At 39.7% G+C, this 25,148-nt stretch overlaps 1 protein-coding gene across 1 annotated transcript in view; it reads left to right on the forward strand.

Annotated features, from left to right (window-relative positions):
- DERA (deoxyribose-phosphate aldolase) overlaps positions 1 to 19,589 on the forward strand; it is a 55,405-nt gene extending 35,816 nt beyond the window's left edge. The window contains exons 7-9 of the mRNA XM_035550869.2: positions 11,602 to 11,714; positions 15,288 to 15,437; positions 17,174 to 19,589. Of these exons, the coding sequence (XP_035406762.1) occupies positions 11,602 to 11,714; positions 15,288 to 15,437; positions 17,174 to 17,230 (320 nt within the window). The 3' untranslated portion in view covers positions 17,231 to 19,589. The remainder of the gene's footprint in view (positions 1 to 11,601; positions 11,715 to 15,287; positions 15,438 to 17,173) is intronic.
- The last annotated feature ends 5,559 nt before the right edge of the window (positions 19,590 to 25,148 follow it).

Here is a 25,148-nt window from a genome sequence, read left to right on the forward strand (position 1 = left end):
AAGAACTGAATGCATGAGAGAAACCTAGGAAGGAAGCAATGTATTTTTCTGCTGAAATGTTCAAGAGAGGCTTTTGTTTGTTTGTTTGTTTGTTTTAAGTATGTGTGTGTGTGTTGAGTACAGAGAAATCTTGAGGGATGACGGGGTTCCTGTGCCTTTTGTACACTATTTTTGCAGTGGAACACAGGAACATGCAGAGCACTTAGCAATGTATGTATAGAAATGCTACAGATTTTCATTACAAAGAATTATTAATTACTAACACTGCTGCATTTCCCTGCTTGGCAATAATTCAGCAAACAGTTGTGCCAGTTGAGGTTATTGTCTAAGGTCTGTTTCATGAAAGACAGAAATAAGAGAGGAGCTGAGACTGCGTGAGAGGTTTTAAATGGTGGAAGGCAAAGGGAAGGTAAGACTAGAATCTGTTCAAGTTGGAAGGAGGCAGCTAATACAGCATTTGAGGCATCAGTGATGCGTTCTGTATTATTCATAGCTGTGACTGATACGGCTTGTAGGTTTTCTACGTTTTCATTTGCTAAATTAGGTGGGACATCACATAAAGACTAAAGTAGTCAGTGAAACGTAGAAAGGTTTAGATCATCATGATTATACAAAGCTTGCAGACGCCTTTCCACAAAATGTGAGTTGCTACAGCACTGATTTTTATGTTAATTTACTTGTGAATAATTTAAAAAGACCTGTTTATTTTTTAATAAAAAGGAAAGATATAAATTGGCTGAGTGTTCCTAATGTTACTTACAGCTGCCATTGAGCAGATGTTAGGGATTCTGAGTGGTTTGCTAGACCAAAATAAGTTTTATGAATAAACAAACAGTTTCTTTTTACTACCAACTCTTTCAGACTGATTCTCTCCCAAATTCACAATAAATGGCTTTTAAAAGTCTCCTCATAAATAATTATCTTTCTTGTGCAACTTTCTTGTAGGCACTTGGATTTTAATTACGATGATGAACTGTTTTAATAAGTTGTTAAATAATTTTATCTTTTTAGGGCTGAATCCATATTCCATTTTTCTTTGACTTCATTGGTTCCTGGGAATTTAATCCTTTTAGTTCTTGATAATTTAGTTGATATTGCACTTTCCATGTCCCTTTATAAATTCACATTGGAGAAGCAAACAGCATGCAGCAGCAGCATCTTCCTCTGATCTCTACACGCACGGACCCACCTGAGCTTGCTGGTTAAAAACAGCCTCCTGTTACTAGTAGCTGTTTTTTTTAACTCAGTCATTTTGATCACAGGAAGCTTGAAAAGATATGTAGTTAAATGGAGACAATCGATCTCTGCTTTGGGCTAATGTCTGGGTGTCTTAAAGCACAAGAAGATGGCTAGCAAAGAGGATATTGTGGTTAGCTGATGGACAAGATACATGCAGCACTGCTATGCTGAGCTTCAGACCAGTGCTTTTCAATGTAAATATATAAATATACGTATATCTGATTTGATGCAGAGAAATGCTGAGCACACATAATTCCTTGTGACTTCAGTTGTGATTCAGTAACTTTGAAAAGTAGCTGCTTTATGGAACTATGTACATCTCTATACAGATGATGGGGAGAAGAGCCAAGTGGCAGGTTGTTAAACGTCCTGAATTTTAGTGTCATAGCATTGTCTAAATTTACTTAATTAAAAGCACCTGCTATTAAAAAAAAAGTACAGATCATGTTTAAACTTCTGTATTTTTCTTTTAGATTAAGTATGGAAACAAAAAACATGGTAGCATGTCTCATGATCCCGTTCTTGACAGAATAATTTGAGTCACTGCAAAAAAACATTAATACCAATTTAGATATCATTAGAAGTCATAATTGAAAGCGTTGATCCTGCAAGGCTTTGAGTTTACTGGGTTAGAGTCTACCAAGTCAAGTATCTGTTTCTTTGGGGTTCAGCCTTGGGTAGCTTTGTTTGCTGTTATCTTCTGTGTGATCTAAACTGAGCGTGTTTAGGACCAAGTTCATATGGGGAGGGGAGACAGTACATTTTTGGTAAGTGTGGATGAAGAAGCCATTGGTATCAAAGTAAGGCTCTAAAATATTTCCATGCAAAGATACGAACTTTAGGCAGATTTTATTTATTTTTTTCTGTAAGAAAGACATTAAATGTCGTGTCTCAATGAATAGTGACATTTAATAACTCTCCAATAATACCTGTGAGTATACGTACATCTAGCACAAAGAGAATTTGACACATGATTTCTTTCATTCCCAGTTTTTCAGTAAGAGGGATGAAATGACAATATACAAAATGATAATGTATTTTTAGTGTAGGTTTTGGAAAAAAAAAAAGTAAAACATAGCATGTGGAGTTGAAGATTAAAATATCTTCTTTTTGACAGTGGACTAACCAAATGCACATTTCTGTATCAGTTCCAATTATTTTTAACCAAAAAACAGTCAGTTATTTAACCAGATTTTTGGTACTTTTGGTTTGAGATGCTCACTGTATTTGCAGTCTCTGACCAGATCAGGACATGGACGGTTGAAAAGGGAAGGGAGAAAAACAATGCTCCAGCATGTTAAATACCTTTTTATAAGTTGCTGCCTATTTCTGATGGTGCTTAAGGGTTCTTTGGATTTTCTTCATTTTTTTAAAAGTAGCTCTCAGTAGATCCTTATGCCAAAAAAGTCTGACAATTTATCACCAACATGCCTTCACAAAGCATCCCTTTGAAATAAAATTGTAATTTTGCAATGTAAGCATCATTAATAATACAGCTGAGGGAGGAGGTGGGGTGGGGAGAGGAGACTTCTTAAAAAGAAAAAAAAAAAAAACAACAAAAAAAAGAAGCTTGTATTTCTTTCCCCCAACAGAGAGGTGCTTCCTGCTCAGAGTGTGGCTGCACAGTCAGTTTTGTTGTTGTTGTTGTTTGTTATGGTGGCAAGCTTTTTGATATTCAGGCCACCGTGAATACCAAAACTGACAGCCCTCCTGACAGTGGTGAAAACATCCATTAGCAACTGGAAACTCTCCCCCCAAGCTGTGGCCTACACATACGGGTTTTTGCAGTTTTGCCAGATACCAAATTATCAACGTGGGAGAAGAAGAACGAAGCACTCTGAGGGGTAGCAACCTCCTTATATTAAATGTAATATTATAAAAAATAATAGTAATTGAGAAAGAAATAATAATTGGTGACACTTGCCATTTTAACAATTTTGCCTTGAAATACACTACATTATTGGTAACTAAGTCCGTCCAGGGTGTTCCTCTTTTGATATTTGTTGCATCAGAAGGAGAACAACACCTGCTGTGGTGGCAGTCTACATGTTCATAAATTTATGGTATTGAAGACTTTCAAGTGTCATAAAAACTAAGCCCAGTGCATAACATTTTCCTAGTAATCACATGATTACTGAAAGGGGAAGGTTCAGCTTGCTATTTAAGCCTGTAAGTAACCTATTCTATATCATTTCTTAAAGCCAGGAGGAAACAAAGACATTACAAACTGGAGACTGGTGAGACCCAGCACTTCGTGTTTTTCACGCAGATCCAAAGGGAGGACATTGGCCCCAAAATGCTCTTGGGAAGTTCCTTTGATACTGGAAATCTCCCCGGTGCAGAAAAAGCTCTACAGAAACCTCCACCTGTGCTAGCTGCCTCCTTATATGTAGGAGACAGTATGGATGAGCAGCTGATGCTGGCAGTTTGTCCTCTGCACGACAAATAGGTGGCTGAACTGGAGAATTGAATGCTGGACAGATTCTGACTGTGGCATTAAGACATGACTTTTAAATCTCAAAAATCAATTGCGCCTTCCTCTAGGTTAGAGTCGGAACAGAATCTTAAACTGCTTTTATCATGAAGTGTTGAAAAACACTCAAAATGACATTGAAGTGTCATGATTTTGGCTCTATTATGTATTTTTTTTTAAATCTTTAAAATTCATAGCACCTTCTAATCTTGATAAAGTAGACTAATTTTCCAGTTGCTTTGTTCAGTATGGAGTATCTCCAAATGGATTTTAAGAAGCTCTTTTTCAATTTGAGTAATTTTGTTACAAGCTAATAGAGAATATGTAAGCATACCTGACTTTTAATGTTAACATATTTGTTTCAGAGTTGCTATCAACACTAAAAAGCACAAAGCTATATCTGGTTGCTAAAATATGGTATGCGATCTGCCATGTAGTGCTGTGACTCCAAACAGTCATGCATATTTATTATTTACTTCCAAGTCGTAGTGCTATTACTGGTAGATATATCAGGGCTTTAGCCACAATTTTTATTATGTCATGTACTAGACAACATTGTGAGAGACTAAGTTGTATTGATCCAAAGCCAGGAATGCCAGCAGGGAAAAAGCCTGACCTAGAACATTACTGTTTTAATTATATCACAATTTAGGATAGTTTAATGTTGTTTAGATTATTTTAAGTGTGAACAAATAAATGATGCAATACAATTCAATGTTTGTAGAGGAAGCTTAATGGGTGAGATTTTCAAATCAAATCTAGCTTCTCCCACATTTTTTTTTTTGACTCAGCTCAGTACAAGCACATGGCTGGGTGTTGAAAACCTGAGTGTCTGCATCTCATCTGAAAAGAGAGGCCAACCTTTATGCGGCTTTGTAATGGAACAGCAACTTGTCTTAGCAGCAACCAGTGTGTCAGGGGTAAAGTGATAAGAATGAATGCAATGGTTCCTTCTCAAACACCCATCGTACCTGTAGCTGCTGAACGTGTGATACTAACACTCTGCCAGAGCAGGGAAAGGTCACCTTCCCCCTCATAGCCCCTGGCTACGTCAATGTCCTCGTACAGAGACAATGTGTTATTTTATAACCTTTAGCTTTTTTATGCAATTTATGACTTTTGGATGTTAGGGTGAGCTGCAGAATTCAGCTATCGCTATCTTTGCAGCAAAGAATGGGAATGAGGTGTTGAAAGATGTGACTGCCTTTTTTGTAGGTCACCTCTGCGTAACAGTGAAGATGATGGTGGCAATGAGAGGGAGCGGGTCTGCTGCTCTGTGCTCTCCTGCGCTGCAGTGCACTTCCACTAGATTTTATGCAGTGCTGTGCCTACCCTCATCAGTAACACCATCCTTTTGCCAGCTTTGCAGTGTAGTTTGTGAATGATTTTATTTTGGGGATTTTTTGGGGAGTGGGAGGTTGTTTGTGGTTCTTTGGCTCTTCAAGTATTTTGGTATTTTGTGTCTTGCTCAAAACCAGAGGCAAGTGGCAAACCACACCGTTGTCTGTAAAGGATAAAAGCATTATGGCTGGATAAGCTGAGAGGAAAGGTATATTTTTTCTCAGTGATAATTGCAAAGCTACCATTAGGTGTTGGGATGTATTGATTTATTTATTCTTTCTACCTTTAGCTCGTCACGTGTCGTTAGGCAAACTGCTTAACCAATTTCAGTATTGCCATCTGCAAAACAAAATAAGGTTAATATAGGTCATTACTGTAAAGCCCTGGAGTGTAATGCACGGTACACATTTTTGAATAAGTATAAATGAAAATCTCAGTAAAGGAGCATGAAATTTAACAAGCAGAAAACAATATAGGGATTCCTTAAGCTTCCATGTGGTCCCAGTAGTTGCTCTTGGGAAAATGTCCTGCTGCTGCTTCTTTGGAGAGGACAAGGAATGACTGATGCACAACTGCCTCTACTAATCCTGCACCCGTGCCATATCCCAGCCTGGAAATATGGTAGGGGACTGGGAGCATCTTTTTCATATGTTTTAGTGTGGTTTGAAGCCAAAGCCAAGAGCCACCATTGACAATCCCAGCTGTGGCCTTTGAGATTGGAGCATGTCACATGTCAGTTACTTATTTTTCTCTTTCACTGTGTACAATAGGAATTGGATTGGCAGAAATGTTCTAAAAACAACAAAAGTCAATACTATATAGCAGAGTGACGAAGGTGGTGTGGATCTTTCTTTTGAACCTTCTCAAGAAACACATTTTAAATGAACACACAAGAAACTAATATTAATTAAGAAATAGTATCCTATGGAGACCTGTGGTAGACACTATAATAGTGCATTAGCAAGCTATGCATAATTCAGCAATGCTGAATTCTTTCAGAGATCATCTACAGGGAATTTTGCATAAGTATGGACTTAATAATTTGTCCCTTTGTGTGCGTGCGTAAGTGTTCCTAAGGGCATCATTTGGCCTGCAGATCGCCTATTACCAGAGATGGTGTACAAGAAAGGAAGCATCCATTTCTAGTCTTGAAAACCAAGCTGAGATGATAGGATGGGTCATTAGAAAGGTTGTCATATTTGTAAACAGACATTAAACATGGTGCCCCATGATGCGACTCTTTTTCTTCCTCATACAGTGTCCTGGTTTCAGGTAGGACAGAGTTAATTTTCCTCCTAGTAGCTGGCAGGGTGCTATGTTTTGGATTAGGATGAGAAGAGCGCTGATAACATGCTGATGTTTTAATTGTTGTAGAGCAATGCTTACACCAAGCCAAGGACTTTTCAGCTTCTCGCTCTGTCCTGCTAGCGAGCAGGCTGGGGGTGCAGCAGGAGCTGGGAGGGGACAGACCCAGGACAGCTGACCCAAACTGGCCAAAGGGGTATTCCATACCATCTGACATCATGCTGAACAATATATAGGGGTGGCTAGCCGGGGTGGGGGGCCGGCTGCTCGGGGATAGGCTGGGCATCGGTCAACGGGTGGTGAGCAATTGCATTGTGCATCACTTTGTACACATTATTACTATTATTATTATTATTATTATTATTGTTATTATTTTCCCTGTCTTAATAAACTGTCCTTATCTCAACTCACAGGCTTCACTTTCCCGTTTCTCTCCCCCATCCCGGAGAGGGAGGGGGGAGGGTGAGCGAACGGCTGTGTGGTGTTTGGCTGCCAGCCGGGCTAAACCACAACAGCCAATTTGGCGACTGAGCTAGCCGGGCTAGCTCAGCGGTACTTTTCAGAAAAGAATTGGAAAAAAGAAAAAGTTCACAAAATACCAAGTTATAAGCCAGCAATTTCAAAAATGGTAGCTTAGACACCAGCATATGAAAACATGCATAAGTACCTAAATAAGTGGTCTGGCAGTGTAGCCATGTGTGATGGAGTTCAAGCTACTCAGTGAGCTCCTGCTCAAGTGAGTTGTCACAGCTGTGTATTCTCTTCTCCTCAATAGCAAAGTTAAGCTAGCAGGAAATGCCTTTTATCTTGCAACTGGAGTTGTAGGACATGTAGGGGGACTATTATGATGCTTCAGCTAACAAGAATTAGCTACTTCATTAGCCTTTTGTACCTTGCCCTGCCTCTCATTTTCAGTGAGTTGATAACCTGGTAGCCCCTGGTCGGGGTAACCATGTGTGAATCTTAAGACCCTTATTTTAGGTACTCATAAAAAGATGGCTTGCTCATGCAACTTTATGCATATTTGATAATGTATTATTTTATGATTGCTACTTTGTCAGTACAAACAGCAGGGGCTTACGCAGGTCCCCTCAACAGCATGACTCTCTGCCACTACTCCTAGAAGTCTTGTGGGCATGTGTTCACCCTGTGCTGTCATATATTGTTATATCTGAGTTGCAGCAACCAAGATACATTTCTGCTCGTTGCAAGTACGTACAAGGTAGTATGGCATAATTGTCCCTCTGCAAGCGCCTGTCTCTGAACTATTGTTTGGAACTGCCAGATGTATCTTTGCTCTTCATTAAGAGTAAGGCAACAACACAGAGTCTGTAGTTATCAGGAGATAATCATTCCCCAAGGGCATTTGAAGCACTTCACAACCAAAAGGTTGTGATTACTCTACGATTGCTATACTGCTTATTATTGCTTATTGCTTAATTATGGAACCATAATTCATTTCCTGGATGCTCTAATCTAAATAACATTCTCTGGTTCTCGTGCTGTGTTTCATTTTTAGGCGGACTGGGAAGCTTTGTGGTGTTTTGAGATGACAGAGGGAATAGCAATGGGATAGGCCAGTCATGCCTGCTCTATTCTGGCCTTCAGGAGACCAGGACGTTCAATTCCTGCCCTGCCAAATGGTTGCTGAGAGGCCTTGGGCAAGTCACTCTTTTCTGTATGCCTCAGCACTACAGTCAGGTACAACAGTAAATAGGGCCCTATGAGTATCTAGGATAGATAAATTTAATGGGCTTCATCTTAATCTTTAGGTGTGGATTCACACAACAAGCTATGAAGGCACAGCTTTTAATTTAGCATGTGCAAATTCAACTGGCTTGTTTTAAATGGCCTTTGGTCGAGTGCAGTGGCTGAAGTGTGTGTGTAGGGTGAGAGAGCGAAGGAAGAGGGTTTTAGTATCTTAAAAAAATACTCTAGCTGATGTCACAAGGCATGTGACCGCAACCCAAGTGGCCTGGCTCTCGACTGTGCAGAGAACTTGGTTTCTCTGTACAGACTGGCAATGGTCACATTTCTTCTGGTTTATACAGATTTCTGTCTCCAATTACACGAAAGCAATGTTTGCTGGGCCTTGGTGCTGTAAAGCATCCCACGCAGGTGGGTTACTGGGTTTGCAGCAAGCCAAGCTGAAACAGGCATCTAATGCTGCTGTGTTTCAAAGGGCTTTGATGTCTGAACTCCTTAGTGATTCAATGAGTCGTGCCTGACTCACTGCCTTGAAAGGTAATGCATTATTGCGGTTGCACACTGGAAAAGAGTAAAAAGTGTGGCCTTTTCCAGGCTTACTGGTCTACAAGTCTACACCGATAAACTCATTTTGTAAGTTTGACTTAATTTTTTGCTGAATGAGGTAACCTACCCTAAGGAAGGGGAAAGTGACCCAGGACATATTTTAATGTCAGCCTTGATATTTGCATGTACACATTCATAGGAAGATGAGAGGATGCATGATAAATTTTGGTTTCTAAATCATCACCTAAATTTCCAAATGATACTCCTGCTGAACTTCATTCCTTAGACTTGTTTTTGAAAACGTGAGTAAGAAATAGAATTGATGAAATGCTTTTTATTATTACAAGGCTGGCATAAATTCTGCTTAATGAGCTGCTTTTTATGGCAGTGGTTGATTTGTAAATCCCCCTTTTCATTACTAAAATCTACACAGTAATAATATGTTACATTGTGGTGCTCTCTGCTAGAGTGCATCTTCCGAGTTCTGTGAGAGGCTGCCTGGAGTCCTGCAAGGAAGCTCTTGTATCATAAATAGAATTTGTTCATGAAATAAAAATGTATTGTTTTCATTGTTAGAGGATGCTACTAAATTGGCTGTGTGTTTGTCTAATAATCACATCTAAAGCTGATTATTCTGGTAATAGCCTTAAGATATTATTTAAAAATAAATATATAAATGCACTACTTTTGTACTAATACTAGTTTTTAATCTCTTCTTGTTTCCATGAAGTCTGAATGAGATTTTCAAAATTGAATAATAATTTGATCCGTTAATCTTTTGAAGCTAGTAATTTTATTTTCCCCTCTTTGCAGTCTCTGAGGCTTGCAAATGAATAGAGCTTCATTACTGGAGTCTGCATTTAATAACCATTATCCATTATCTTGTAATTAAGACTCCCTGTAACGAATCATGAGGACAATGCAAAAATACATAGTACATTTCTTTAATGAACTGGAAAATGTTCATCTTGTTCTATTTAGTAATGAGTTGCTGAATAGTCGTTAAATCCACGGGAGAATAGAGCTAGATGGATTTTGAAGACTATCTTGAGTTTGTGGTTAATCTATTAGAATTAAAATTTCATCTTCTATTTTTATCAACAGCTGATTAGAAGTCATTCTGTTTGACCAAATTGATTAGAAGACCATATACAAGGGCAGCTGTTGTTTAATGAAAGTTTTTAATGAAACTGTACCATAGAGACTTGTAATTATAAGACTTATAAAAGCTTTGACTTACCTTATACTAGAAAAAATGAAAAGTATTGCGCTGAAGGACTTTAAGTGCTACATTTTAAAAGGGAAATTAAAAATATAATTTGGCATTGTTAAAGTTTCACTTCCACTGTTATTTGTTTTAACATGACTATCAGATGTCCATACTGTCTCTCTGAAAGGGAGTAGCTCTGAAATATATAACTCAACTCTCTCTCATATGTGCTCAGTTCTTTGTAAAGCTCAATCAACTCTTAATTGCCTCTTTTTCAAGCTGCAACTTTGCTGGAGTTAGAACTTGTTTCCTGAGTAGTTGCTTCTGTTTAGAATGGGAAATGTCGTGCAACTTAAACACCAATGCCTAGGCAGGAAGCCTACAGAGAGAGCCGTGGTCTTAGAGGAGACAATGTTAGTGATACAGTTCAATTATGTTTAAACTGCAGGACACTGAAGCATGCCTGGCTTTGTCTCAACTTCCCAACAGGCTAAAATCTAGCCATGTGCTAGCTCTCTGGAGCATGCCGCAGCACACCGTCAAAAACGTAGTCTAGGCAACTCCTTACTTGCAGCCAGTAGTGAAGGTTCCCTTTCTTACTCTAGGGGATGTCACAGAGGCATCATCATTCAAATAAGAGACAAAGTGGACCCTAAGCCAAATCTGAAGTGGAAGCAGATGCAGTTCCAATTGACTTAAGTGGATGATGCACTACTACGCTGTGTTTGAATTAGCCCTCTTCTCCTCCCAATTACTTTTGATAATTAATGATCCCACGGTACACCTTTTCTAAGAAGTAGGTTCCCAGGGGTGAAGTATGCCCTAATGCAATTAAAGAAGTTTTGTCATTGTATTGTGTCAGTGCAGCATCAGACACTGCAAGGCATTTTTTGTTGTTGTTGTTCTTAGTTTCTTAGCTTTTCGTAATACTGTGCTCCTGGATTCATTTTAAGCCAAACCGGAACAGCAAGAATGTACAAGAACACAAGTATTCAGGAAAGACAGTGAGGAATATTGTATAAAAGTGAGAAAACATAAAAATTAAGCCAAGGCTAACTCTCCTTCTTTAAATAAGAATTTTTGACCTTGTTACTGTATTATATCAGACAATGGCTTTAAGTATAGTAATTTGCAATGTTACAATTGTAAAATGCATAAGAAAGGACTTTTCCCCCTATTTACAGTATTACACATCTGGTTTCATAAACACACATGGGATTTCTTTCCTTCCACTTTAAACAGCTGCAGGAGATATGATACTAGACTGTCAAATATGAGACTAAATGGATGCAAACTGAAATTAAAAATCTGATGAAAATTGTTTTTATTCAGAAAGATCCTTGTGTAAGTATTAAAATGTTGATTTATACGCAACATTTGTTTAGAGGAAATCATTTGCTTTATTGTGGTTAATCTGATATCTTTCTTTTTTGTGTGTGTAGCAGATGTAACACATGTATATATTGAATGTGCATACAGGAACATAAAATATATTGGATTGTCCTGAAGAGATTGTTAGTGCGATAGCTAGAGCAAAGAATTAAAAGCTGAGGTGTTCATTTAGACCCTGGGAAGTCTGAGTAGCTCAGAAACCGAATGAGTAACTCACCTTCCTGTTCCAGCCTCAGCTGGTGCAAGGTTAATATCGACACCACAGGGACGTGTAAAGGGATGCTTCATAATTGCTGTGAAGGATGAGGACATCCTTGGAGGGCACGAACTACATATGTGCACAGTGGCTTATTCTAAAACTATCACAAAGCTTTTTACTTCCTTTAAGGTTCTGATTTTATAAAGACATCTACAGGAAAGGAAGTGGAAAATGCAACCCTTCCAGTCGGAGTAGTCATGATGCGAGCCATTAAAGAATTCTACTGGCAAACCGGCAGCAAGGTAAATTCTTGTGACCTTTCTAAAGATAGACCAAACAGGTTTACTCAGAAGGAAATAAGACTGGAACATCTTCAAAATGCAGAATATATAAATCTGCATATGTTATCTTCCATGGCTATAGAGCAGTAGGTAATGGGCAGTGGGACTTCTCTGTTGTATTCCTCTTTCCATTTGCTAATAATTAAAAAAAAAAAAAATCCCAAACCAAAATACACCTTTGCCTTTCCTCCCTTGATTAACTGTCAGTTAATTCCCTAAAAGCTCACGCAGTCTTGATACATCCTGTGTTGCATGTGGTTTTGAGTTTTGTTTCACCATTTAAGATATTTAAATCGTCATCTCAATAAATCTCAAGCTGGCAGTGATTGGCATGCTCCTGTAAACTTCATCGGAACTATACAAATGTATAGCCACTGAGAGTCCATCCAATATACACAGCTCTATTTTCTGACTTTGTTCTGGCAGCCCAAAGAGTAAATTCTGATCTTTTATTGGAAGCCAGAGAGGCTTTCCAAAGCAACAAGAAGGCAGATCCAGTTGGATCCTGTTGTCTGAGGTGGAGGGAGAGCAGGACAGCAACTGAGAGAACATTACACCATTTATCCCTCAGGTCACTGTCAAGGGAGGTCAGTGGCAGTGAGGAGCAGGGAGAAAAGAGGAGGTTCTCCAGGAAGACTTAAGCCAGTTCTTGCCTTCCGTATCCTCAGACAAGTGAGGTCCCCAGTTAGATCTGGTGCAGATATTCAGCGCTAGGCTTTGTCATCACCTGAGGCCTCAGGGAAGGAGACTGTATCTTTAGCTAAGACCCTCTCCCCGCTTCTGGGTCACTTTCTGTCCTCTCTAGCTTACCCTTCTGCCCCTTGTGCAGATGGCGTTTCGAGGTGTGATGTTAGGACATGGGATGACCAGTGGGATAGAGAGAGAGCTCTGAGATAGCTTCAGGGGCTGTTGGATCTTGAGGAACCAGGTGACAGCAGGATAGATGTGTGTCACTCTCCTCTCTGTAGCTGTCTAGATGAGGCCAGCTTGGATCCTTGGGCTGTCTTCACCCCTACCTTCCCCAGTCTGCATCTCTCTCTGCCATGCAACAACTCCAGCATCTTGGATAGTATTGCTTCTTCAGGAGCATCATTGCTGCCAACCTGAGGCAGATCCCTTGGGCCAGGTGACTCGCCTCGGCACAGGTACTACTTACAGGAGCTGTGGTTGGCTCTGCCGCATTTGCAGAGCTTTGTACATATAATAATTGGATATAAATATTGAATTCACCTTTTGCTTTTAAAGGATGTATTCATGGTATAAAATGTGTTATTAAGAATGAGTGCTTATGTCTGCATATGTCAGAAAATTAGATGTAAACTGACTTCATGTGCTTTATTAACTGAAGACAATATTATCAGTGACAAGAGATTTCTAAATGGTATCTTGAACAAACTAATTTTGCTGCTGTAGGGATGCTTTCTAGCAAGGCGTTGGCTGGGAAAAACAGGTTAATACAGAAATTAAATTTCTTCGAGGAAAGGAACAAGTTGCAGAGTAACATTTATTGAATGATAAGCTGCGGTGGTGATATGAAAAGTGTGCAATATAATGGGAAATAATCTTTTCCTGTCATTATTGAAGGACATACATAAATTGGTTTTTCTGTTGGGAAAACCCCCAATCCAGAAAAACTTATTACTTTTAATAATATAAGGTGAAGAGAAAATTCTTGAGGAGATGAACTTATTAAGCAAAATAATGAAATACTGTGAAACAGCAGGGAAGTGGTAGCTGGACTTTATACCACTCTTGACTTAAATAACCCCCCTTCCTTTTTGCGTTTTTATGGCAATCAGTTGCCCCATTTGGAAAGATGGTAAATGGCGGGAGAAGACAGGCTTTTCTTTGTCAGCTTTTTTTTTTTTTTTTTTTTGTTTTTTCAAATAAAAGAGCTTTCAGAATTTGCTAAAAGGGAAAGGAATTATGCTTGGTGTTTTTAATTGCCTTATTAACTGTATTTTACTTGTTTTTCCCACAGATTACCTCAAAGAGCTGTAACATTTCTAGGAAGAAGTCTAAATTTGAATTTGATTAGGATTTCTCTTCCTGAGGGAAAACACAGTCCCGCTATTTTAATTTATTGTCTAGAAGATGTTCTTCCAGTTGCTGTGGTTTAAATTCCTTTTGGAAATCTAATGTTAACAGATGTATGCATACATTCATGCATGCATCCATCCATCCACAAAAACACAGCCTTTGTGTTTTGGATTTATCAAGCCTTTCCTGTTATAGTGCTTTATAATCTTATTGGAAATATGCTGTTATCACAATGCTTCAGTGTTAGAGAAGGATTTATTCTATGTTTGTTTGTCCTGAAATCGCTATAAAAATTGCCAAACGTATTTAAAATGACAGATACTTTTCGATTCTACTGTCATATCTATAAGGTACAAAGAAGTTGTCAATGCATTGAGGTTTTAGGAATGTATATACAGTAATCAGAACAATAATTCTTACAGAAGGAGGCTAAAGTGAAGGACTACCCAAGGTAAAGATGTGAGGCAGAGGGAAATGTAGAAAGCATCACTATGTGCTACTGTATATATTCAGATTTTCTTTAAGAAGAAACGCTTTTTTCCAATTCTTATTTTTCATGAATTTAAAAGAAACTGCTGCTTGCCAACATTTGAGCTAATGCAAGCAACAAAATTTTTGACCAGGCTTTTGGTAACTGTGCGTCACAAGCTCTGTCTTAGAATGAGATGTGTGTAGATGGCACATAACCAAGATTGGCATTAGGGGTGCACATCTGGTCACCTCAGTGTTGGTTCATGGGATCATGGATTTCAAGGCATGCTTTACCTTAAAGATAGGTTTTTCATACGTGGCAGTTCACCTGACCAAGTATGACACTTCTCTCATCGAGTGTCTGAAAGCTTAGCCATTGTGTGGTGGGAGAGGAGTTTTGCAGTTCCTGTAAAACAATTTCAGTTTCTGGTAAAGACAGACCTAATTTAATTGAAATTTGGAAAATTTTAGTGAAAAAGCTCCAAATAAGTTTGAATTTACAGCCCAATCACGTATAACTGTGGCACACAGGCTTTTTATAAAGTACAGCTCTCTCTCACTGCTCTCCACACAAGTCAGCTGCATCACATGCCTGATTTCAGCATCGTTGGTGTTACACTACTGCATGTATATTTGGTGTTATTTATTTGGAATTAGATTGCAACACGGGCAATAGGTGATATGCAGATATCCCTGATTCTGCCTATGTTCCTTGTTCTAGTATGTGTTATGGGCAAAGTTCTCTCAAACCCAGCTCCTGAGAAAGTGTAGAGGTGTCAAAAGTATTACTCCCTCCCTTGCTTCCCCTCAGGGCAAAAATTCTGTCTTTCACAGTGAGGACTGAGGCCTGATGGCTCTCAGCACTAGTCCAGACCTAACGCTGTTTGCAGTCAGATACTTACTGAACAGAATGTGCTATATACACCACAGGCACATTTAGACTGCAGGTGTACAAATGCTGATTGCTCTTCTGGGGCTGTGATGAATGAAAATGTATATTACATTTCTTTTTTCTTTATAAAGGTTGGATTTAAACCTGCTGGGGGTATTCGGACGGCAAAAGAAGCTATTACTTGGCTTATGCTGGTGAAGGACGAACTGGGAGTGGAGTGGCTAAAGCCAGAGCTCTTTCGCCTGGGTGCTAGTAGTTTGTTGGAAGATATTGAGAAACAGGTTAGTTGTTAACAGTTTTCAGACTGTTGAAGAGAAAGTGTTATCTTTCTAAACATGCTGGCTTACTGTTTTTCCAGAATATGCTTTTTGATGCTGTTTACAGAACATACATCTAATGCATTATTAATGACAAATTCACTTCCAGCCCAGTATTGGTTTAAATTTGGCCTGTCATTGCTGGCCCCTGGGAATCTGGTATCCGGGCAGCTGACAATTGTCTGGGCCAGTCTCACAATGCAGTAGGCAAAGGGGCTCAGTTTGTACACATATAGAGTCTTTTGCAAATACATGGTAGTGCACTCCCCTGCACTCCTGTATGTTGCCAGTTCAGCTGGCTCTCAGAATACTGTACAGACCCTTTGTGTCACTGTCACAACTGTTCACAGTGTATTTCTGTGCTGTGGAGAAAGTCACGTCTCATTCTGCATATGGTACTGCTGATAGAGAAGTTCTAACATATTGATTATTTCCTGGGGAAGGAAAAGTAATTGTTTCCTACAAAGCCTCATTTTTGTAATTGCTTTTATTTTTGTTCAAGCAGGTCACTGTGTTTCCTGGCAGACAAATAGTGTAGTTCCCAGTAGGAAGAAAGTTTCTAACCTATCTGCCCTGTGACCTGCCTCACTGTAGTAGGGGATCTACCCCGAAGAATACAACGTAATTGAAATGACATAGCTTCATAGGAAGGACTAAACCACTAGGGCTGCTGAACTTCACTCTCGTGCTCATTAAGCCCAGGAGATGAGGTGACAATAGCTCTAACCAGGAAAATGGTTTGGGAGCCCTTGTGCTGTTGCTGCTGGTGGGAGAACAGAGCTGTGTAAAGAGGTTGAAGGAGAAAAAACATAAGTCCCCTGCCCATCTTTTCTAGCAACTGAAATACTGATGTGTCTTAAGAAAAATATAACAGCTGAAGGTTGCTGGGTGAATATTTGTGAGACTTTTGAAACCCCCAGGTTCCCTCTTGCAATGAGGATAATACTGGCTTGCTGCACTGCCAGACTGTCTCTGCCTCTCACTTGACCTAAAATCATGTCCCTGGTTATGACAAAGCAGCATGAGCTTTTGTGTTGCCACTGCCATCGCTGCTGGGTCTTACAAGACAGCCAGTGTATGTGACACAGCTTGTTCTGATTTCTTAAGGGTGGCATCCTTTTGTCTGCCAGGGATTGCACGAAGACCCCAATCATGACCAAAGCTCTGCTATACTCTGCCATCTAAAAACATGTATCATAAAATGTGCCATTCATTATATCCACTAAAAGAAATACATACAAAAGCAAAACACAGAAAATGGAGAAACCTCCTGCCCTAAGGTAGTACAGTAAAGAGAATGAAATGAACCGTATAAAAGCATAAACAATTTTGAATACTTTGAATATTAGAAGTAATACTAAAATCATCAAAATCAGATTACAATGAATCAGTAAAGTAAAAAAATCAGATTACAATGAATCAGTAAAGCATCATCTTCTACTTGTCTGATTTTGAAAGCTTATTTAAAAACAGGAGTTTTTACTTTTTTTTTTTCCAAGCAAGGCAGCAGGAACCCTTAGTTTGGATCCTATAAACATGTATATGAAGGTATACTACATCATATTTTATGAACACACACACACACACACACACAAATATCCGTCATCTTCATCTGACATGCCTTTAATTTATTACTTCCATGGCACTTGGAAATTTATACTCATATGTAATTTCATCATGAATTTTCTTTCTTCTTGCAGATTTTCCACCATGTGACTGGCTCTTATGCACTTCAGTATGACCTGGCAACGGCTTAAATGCAAAATCAACTCCGGATTATTTTTTAAAAGAGGTCTTTAAAAAAAAACAGCATTCAGAAGTCTTCTGACAAGCGAGTGCGTTTGATAGAATTAAAGGCCTAATTCTCCCTTCTTCATATTTTATAGTATTTAAAAATATGCTCAAGTCTGCTGGTTGTACTTGATCCAAAAGTAGAAATAATGGTAATTCAGAAACAGTTAAATAGTTAATACTTACAGAGTTGCAAAGTTAATCTTGCAAAGTCTTCCTCAGACCAGCCTGAAAAGCTTATTAATGGCAACACTGAAATACTATGAGAAAGATTTAGGTGGCCTGGTAACACTTCGGAGTCTCAGAATATGAAATATCTAACGAATGTTTCAGATTGCTAATTAAGAGCTACAGATCTTGGAACAGCTTTCCATTCACCTCTGACTAAATCTTCTGCACAGATATGTGGCACTATTAATTGTTACGTTGATTCAATTTCAAGCATTGTAACCTGAGAAAATGAAACTTGGTTATTTCCTTCTTTTATAAAATCTTGGTAGCAAAAATCTTTTTCTTTTATTTTTTATTCTTTTCCCCCAAACCTGGGCACAGACATCCATATTTAGACCCTTGAATAAAGGTGGCTTGATTTCTAGAACAGCTGAGTATCCACAGTTGCTCCTGAAGTTAATGGGAGCTCTGGGTGATCAGAACAACTGAAAATCAAGCAGCCTCCATATAGGTGCCTAACTATGCATTCAGGGGCCTATTTTTAGGCATTTCACTCTTAAAATTTTTAGTCTAACTTGCTTAGAAGCTCCCATTCCTGTCTCCTGTCATTTTTAAACACATTCATGCAAATCTTTGCATTTTAATGTAGGGGGGTTTGACTGTCAGTTTGCAGGTGTCAGTGGTATGCTGTCTGAACTTCAACTTTGCCGTTCTGAAAGCATTTCTTTAATTTAAAAGAATTGTGGCCTATACAGGGTTTACAACTTTAATGAAAGAATACTTTTCTCAGAGCATATTAAGAGTAATGCCTAAATTATCAACACCTTTTGAATATCAGACTGGAGCTAGTAGATTCATTCCTTCAGAGCTGCATTCTACTCACTAACCAGAGTTGTACTAAAAACTTAATTATCTTATCATCATGACTAGTCTCACTGACTTAAGTAGGTCTCATCAGGGAAGTAAGAGGAGGAGGATTTTGCTGTAAATCAAGCTACGAGGTACATTTATTACAAAGAGATCTTGACTTCATAAAGATAATAACTCAGTTATTTATCTGGTTAAACCACCTGAGTCGCTACTGCTCTATAAAACACATTGGACAGATAGGAAAACTGAACAGGAAAAAAGAACAGAGAAGCAACATATACAGAAATCATAATCCTATATGCCGTGCTTAGTACTAAAAATAGGCCCTCATTTCCCAGTAAGTAGTTCACCCAAGGCTCTCAAGCTTTTTCTGGTTTAGGTCTCAACACAGCAAATTAGGGCTCAGTAGACTGAGCTGTGGCTGTTTTCACATTTGTTTTCATGGAAAGTTGCCTTCTTTTGCCACAGGATTTGCCTTCTGATCTCCCCAAAAGTTTCTTGAAGGAAAAAGTCCAGTGCCTGTTGTCATGTTTAGAGTAAAATTCTGCTGCTGAACTTCCAGGAATATGGAGTCTGTTGTACGACGTCACCTCCCATCAGCTGCCTGCCAGACTGTCCCTCTGCCATGCCCTCCCAGCCACGTCACAGGGCTTTTGCTGCTGTTTAGTTCCAGTCATGTCAATGTTTAGACTGTACTTCAATGCCTCTCTCGTAGAAAGAGTCACCTCACTTGCAAAGTTCACTTCTTTTTGTTGGTTGTCTTTTAGACATTTAGTGTGATCACACAAGCTATTCTGTAGAGATGATTTAGTTTCTAGAGGAAGGACTCTAATGTTTCTTAAAATTGAGAAAGGTCCAAGCATGCCTCCTAATTAATGTGAGTACTTCTGGAAACATCCTCACTGTTTTCATGGGACCTATGAGTTGATTAACGAAATTGATAGGAGAATTTGTATCTCTGTTGATACGCCCCTTCGCCTACCTTTCCCTCTCTGTTTTGATGTGCACATGGACTGTTGCTGTTGGTTTGCTTTGGTGGGAAGAGGTTCCCTCTGCACATGGAGAGGTTTGGCTTTCTGAAAGTCCGATGTTCGCTTCCTTTTTTGTTACAAACACAACAATTTGAAATACTGTGCAGCTTCAAGCCATCCAGTGTTTTGGAAGAAGCTGGATTCCTAGTAAAGTTGTTTAAGCATCATTTATGTTGAAACCAGTGATTTATTTTTGGGGTGGGGGTAGCAGAATCTGTAAGCATATTCCAATAAAGACAATCCTGGTTTGGGGTGGGGTTTTTTTGCTTGCTTGTTTGTTTGTTTCTTGTTTTTGTTTTCCTGAGGAATAAGCAGATTTCTCAGCATTACGGAGTCCAGCAGCACAGGTTCAAGGTCCACCCAGGAGGCAGAGGCAGGGCTGGAGACCGGCACTCCTGCAATGTACCTGATGCCTGTGCCGATCTGAGCATGGCTTCTGAGCCCATGGGTGTGCGGGTGGGGAGAGGCTGGGCAGGGCCATGGGACTGTTGGTGCTCATTCTAGTGCTGGCCCCATGAGAGAGCTAGAGATGCATTTAGAGCTCACGTCAGAGACTGGCAGCAGGACCTACGCCTGCACCCATGGGGATCTGGAAGTGCTCTCCGTGTGGTCTTCTGGGCTCGTGCTTGCAATGCTGCCCTTCGCCCTGACCAGCACTTCCACTGCTGTCTCTTCCGTCTTTCCCATTGTGGCTGCCTGTTTGCTGCTATTTATTTCCGTTTGTCAGACAAGAATTGAGACTTTATCTGGACTACTGCAGCTGGTTGTATCTGCTGCAGAAAGCATGTGGAAGGTGATGGGGACCTGAAATCAGTAACCAAGGAGGGGGCAGTGCACCATGGCTGAATAGACTTCGAGAAAAGTTCAGATTTAGCACTCTGCTTCAGGCCATTAGAAAAGGAACAGGCAATTATGCACTCACATCTAAATATATTTCAGAGTATAACATATGTTTTATACGAGTCAGTCTAGTATACTAATTATTTTTATAACATTTATTCATTTAGGTTTTAAATAGCTTCATTTTGTTAACTACTTCACAAAGAAGAGAATAAATTCAAGAAAAAAGTCAAGTAGAAACTGCAAATCTAGAATATTCTGCATAAACTTATTTACAAGAAGAGGGAATTGGGAGAAAGGGTAAGCTTTTTTTCTTGTTTGTAGGAAACAAAGATATTAAATAGTAATTATATGTGAAGCATGCATATCAGCTGGGGCAAGTAATACTTTGATATCTTTATTTCATTGGTAGTATAAGTTCATTCTTTCCTTTCTGAAGCAGAGAACATACATTATATACTTTAGCACATGCTACTGAGACAGAAAAAGCTGATCTACTTTTAATTTTATTTTGCTCAGTTGGAACTTTGGCTCCCTGCCTCCTCTGGGGGAAAAAAAAATAGAAACAGCAACTTTTATCCAAATCTTGGTGTGCTTTTGCTGAAATTACCAGTGCTGACATCTGGATGATATATAAAGTGTGCAGTAGGAGTAGAGGGAGGGAATTGCTTTTAATTAGATGCAACCTACCCAGGAGAAAACGACAGGGAAATGTCCATCTGGTCAGTTCTTATTTAATAGGGCAACGAAGGATAAAAGTATTTATAATATGCAAAGACATCATAACTCAAATTACCAATTGACCATTTTTATTAGAATCCTAGAGAGCTTGAACTGTAAGTTGAGGGGTGGTAAGACTTAGAAAGAAAAGAAAGAAAGAAGGAAAGAAAAAGAAAGAAAGAAAGAAAGAAAAGCATCAAAAAAGGTTACAGTCCTTGCACATCTTTAAAGGGAAGAGTAAGTAAGTGATGGGTGACCATCAGGTTCTATCCAGCTATATTGTGGAGACCCTTCGTATGTTTTGTACAGGTTACAGCTCCTTCACTTTCTATGAGGACCTACAATAACAACATAGCAACAGAAAGTGTGACACAGTTATTTTAATATCCTTTAATAAAATTTAACATTGATACAAGGAGTGCCCGCAAGATGCTCTAACCATTCCTATTGTGTCTAGTAATTTTAAGTGGCTCTGGTTTGAGCACTAGGGACATCTTGTGGATTGCTAATTCTGGGAAATTGCAGAAAATGTGGTCTTCTGGAAGCAGAGCTTTCTTGAAGCATAACAGTTTCAGATCTCCCAGTTCATAGGGAACATTTGAAAACACTGAACTGAAAAACATCAGTTTGGAACTACTTCCTTAGACAAAATGAAAACAAAGGACATTTAATGGATGTTAACAACCCAAGTAAGTGATACTGAAATTTATTATGCTTGTTTTTGTAAGTCTTGCTTTCTCTGTGGGAGGACTAGACAAAGGAACTTCTTAGGCTCTGCTAGTAGAGGTAAGTGTCATTTCTCTACAGTAAGGTGTTGTATAAAGCCAAACCCCCAAATGAATGATGATTTGCCCAGAATCTTGGGAAAGCTTGATAAGCTCATTTTTCCATTTCACTTAATAGCATGAGATCTGTTTGTATGCAAAGACTTACATGAGTTATCTCCTATTTACTAGTTGTAACCATCAAACAAACAAGCAAACCAAAAAACTAGGTTACTTCCCATGTCTCAGCGAAGGTCAGGGCCAAGGCTGGGTTGGTGATCCCACAGTTTACGGCTTCCTGTTGCTGTTGCAGCCCAGAGAGCAGATGCGCTGCAGGAGGTGTCAAGGCGCACTGCTGTGCCTGCTGGCTGGACAAGCCAGCCTAAGGTCTTACTGACCAAGAAGATACCCCAAGGGTTACCAGCCTGGCTGCAGGACTGGGAGGTGCTAAATTTGTCTGTAGCAATTACTGGTCCATCGAGAATATTTTTTTGCCCCTAATGCTCAGAGCTAAGCAACCAGCTTCTGAGGAGAAGTCGGAGAATGTATATTCTCCGTCATTTAATTTAATCACACTTAAGTTGATCAAGGATGTTACCTTCATTTCCAAGGGAAATGAAACATTTGGTGTCACATCACAGCTCTGGCTAAAGGCTGCCACATCTCAGCATTGGCTGCTTTCTGCAGTGTTCAGCAGTCTTGGGCTTTCTTCAAAGCACAGGCATCATCTGAGGCAGAGTGGGGTTTCTTGCTCTCATGTACTGAAAGGCCTGAGCAAAACTAGAACAAAGAGTGACTATCTGGGCTCTGAACAAGAAAGGCTTTGTGTTCTAGAAATCTGTCCAATTCCAAAAAACATGAATGCCATCGCCCCATCTGGTAGTGACTGTAACAAGGCCTTTGGGAGGACAGTGACAGCAAGATGTAGACAAAGGGAAAACGGGTGAAAAGAGAAGTCACAGGAAGTAAGAGAGAGCATTGCTACCACTGTTACTGCTTCACGGAAGCGTAATCTTTTGTGATCTCTTTGGAACAGGAGGTAAATAATAAAACACAAGGGAGGGAAAAAAATAAATGTAGTGTATGAGTGCATGTTAAAACAGATGTCAGATTAAAAATAACTGAAAAGGAAATTCTACTGTAGGGGAAAAACTGCTTTTTCCTTCAACATTTTATATTCCACCTTCATTAGGCGGAAAGTGAAAGAGCTGTAAAGGAAAAGGGGAACTTTTGTTGTTTCCCTCTGAACATAAAGAGAAGCCTAATGCGAGCGCAGGGGGGATGTTTGGTGGTACGCAGTGCTTGAGCAATTCTCAGGGTGAAGCCCAGAAGCAGCAGGGATGTTACACAGATGCACTGCATGTGCTCAGCTCTGAGACTAAGAGCTTTAAATCTGTGGTGCTGCATATCCAGGTAGTTTCTTCCTCTTCATCCTCCTTTCAGTCCCTTCAGGGTTGGCAAGTCGTCTGATGTTTTAAAAAAACAAACCTTACAATCTGGTAGGATCACATTATCCAGTAATGCCCCTCTAACTATAGATCTAGGCACCAGGGACTTTGTTCTAGTTTCTTCAACCCTTTTAAACAAGCTGTTTCAGTGTTTGATGACAGCAGAGCAGGGAACATCTACACAAACGTTTTTCCCCATGTGGCTGCCAGACCACACTGGTCCTTGCAGATGGCAAATATCCATGAAAATACAAGTGCCACCCTGTAAAACAGTGCCATACCAAGTCTCCTCTGCTAATGGTGCTTCGTAAGGGCTCCTTGAAGTTTGTGGTGTGAAAATTGACCTGGCCTACACCTGTATGAAGCTCAAGAAGCTTTAAATAAACACCTTGAAGATGTGCTGAACTTGGACAGGGAGCCACTATATTTCTTGGCGTGCTAGCACGGGTAGTTTGTCTTGTTCAGATTTGCTAATGAAACGAGGATAATCTTTAGATGGTTTGCTCCTTTATTCCTTAGCATGGGATGGAGGTTTAAAAAGGGGAAAAAAAAAAAAAAAAGGCAAAAAAAAAAAAGCCCTGCAAGCTATGACTAATGCCTCAGCTTGCAAGAAGAGTCTCTTGACTATTCAGAAATGACAGATATCTTTGGCTACCATTTCAATATGAGTCTCCAACATACTTGAACAATTCAATGGCATCCAGAGAGGGCATATTCCTACAGTGTTTGAGAAAAATATCATTACTTTTCCCTACCATTATCTTGTACAAATTCCCACAACTCCTATTTCTTTCAGACACTTAAGCTAATGGGGAGGCAGCTGAGACAGAAGTAGAGGGCATCCTAAAAGGTATGCCCAGCAGACTGAAGGCAGAGCTGTTTTCCCAATTTCCAAAATTTTTATTGGGCTTTTCCTGAAAATGCCAGGGAAGGTCCCAAAACAGATCCCCCGTGATGAGAAACGCTGATGAGCAGGAGCAGCTCGTCCTTACGGAGACCCGACCTGAAACAACTCCCCCCAGCCTGTCGGGGTTTGACAGGTACGTTAACAATGCATGAGAGTCCTCTGCTTGCTAAATGTCTTGTGTTGGACTGCAATCAAATCAGATTGTATTAGTGAGTTGTAGAAAGCGTTCAGAGAGAATTGCCAGGTTTCTCAGGCTGCTCACTGGACACGTGTCACCTCTGCCCACAGCCTCAGTGAGACTGTCTCTGTGAGACACCTCAAGAAATGTCCCCAGTAGCAGTGACTTCCCCCAAGCAGGCCTTGGACGATGGCGCTGGGGCCTCCAGGAGGTTTCACCTGTGCTCTTTCTGCTGATCTCGTGCAATTCATCGCCCACCCCTGTGACTCAGTGAAAACGCATTACCTTCTGCTCAGAGTAATAAATGAATAAACAAAAGTCACTTCACCTACAAGAAAATATCCCTCCACTCTTAAATGAACATGTGTTTTCCAAGTTGCCTCCTCCAGGGCAGATTTCTTTGTTAAGTGCTAATTCTGTTTCATTTTCCTGAGCGTCTCTGCCATTTTCTCCATTAGAGGGCTGTAGAGCAGTATGTTACAAGTGCTTTAGAACACAAGCAGATTTAAACCTGTATACGTACTTTGGGCCTAATTTCCTGCTGTACTGCTCTCCTGAACTCAATGGGGTGTAAAACTGGTGCAACACAGAGAACAAAAATGTATGGCTCCTTAGAATACCCCAGTGCTCTGGGTTTTGCTGACAACATTCAGAAACTCAGAGATGCTAAGGCAGATTTTTAGACATGCGTGTGACAGGTGAGGCAGATAAGTAAGTTAATTGCTGCTAGGATGTTTGAACATGCTGCAGTTGGTCAATAGGCTATGTTTTCAGAAAAGGGTGATGAAGTGCATGAGCAAAACACAAGCAGAGCTTTGAATCCTCAGAAACTACATGTATTATAGGCAGAGGCTACGCTAAGAATCATAAACATTATTTTCTCCATTATGCTCCAGTTGTGACATTGGCAAGCTAGTTGTATGGACTGCAATTTTCTAGGTAGATTATCTTCCTC

This window comes from Cygnus atratus, chromosome 1, assembly GCF_013377495.2.
Source record: "Cygnus atratus isolate AKBS03 ecotype Queensland, Australia chromosome 1, CAtr_DNAZoo_HiC_assembly, whole genome shotgun sequence".
NCBI classification, from domain to species: domain Eukaryota; kingdom Metazoa; phylum Chordata; class Aves; order Anseriformes; family Anatidae; genus Cygnus; species Cygnus atratus.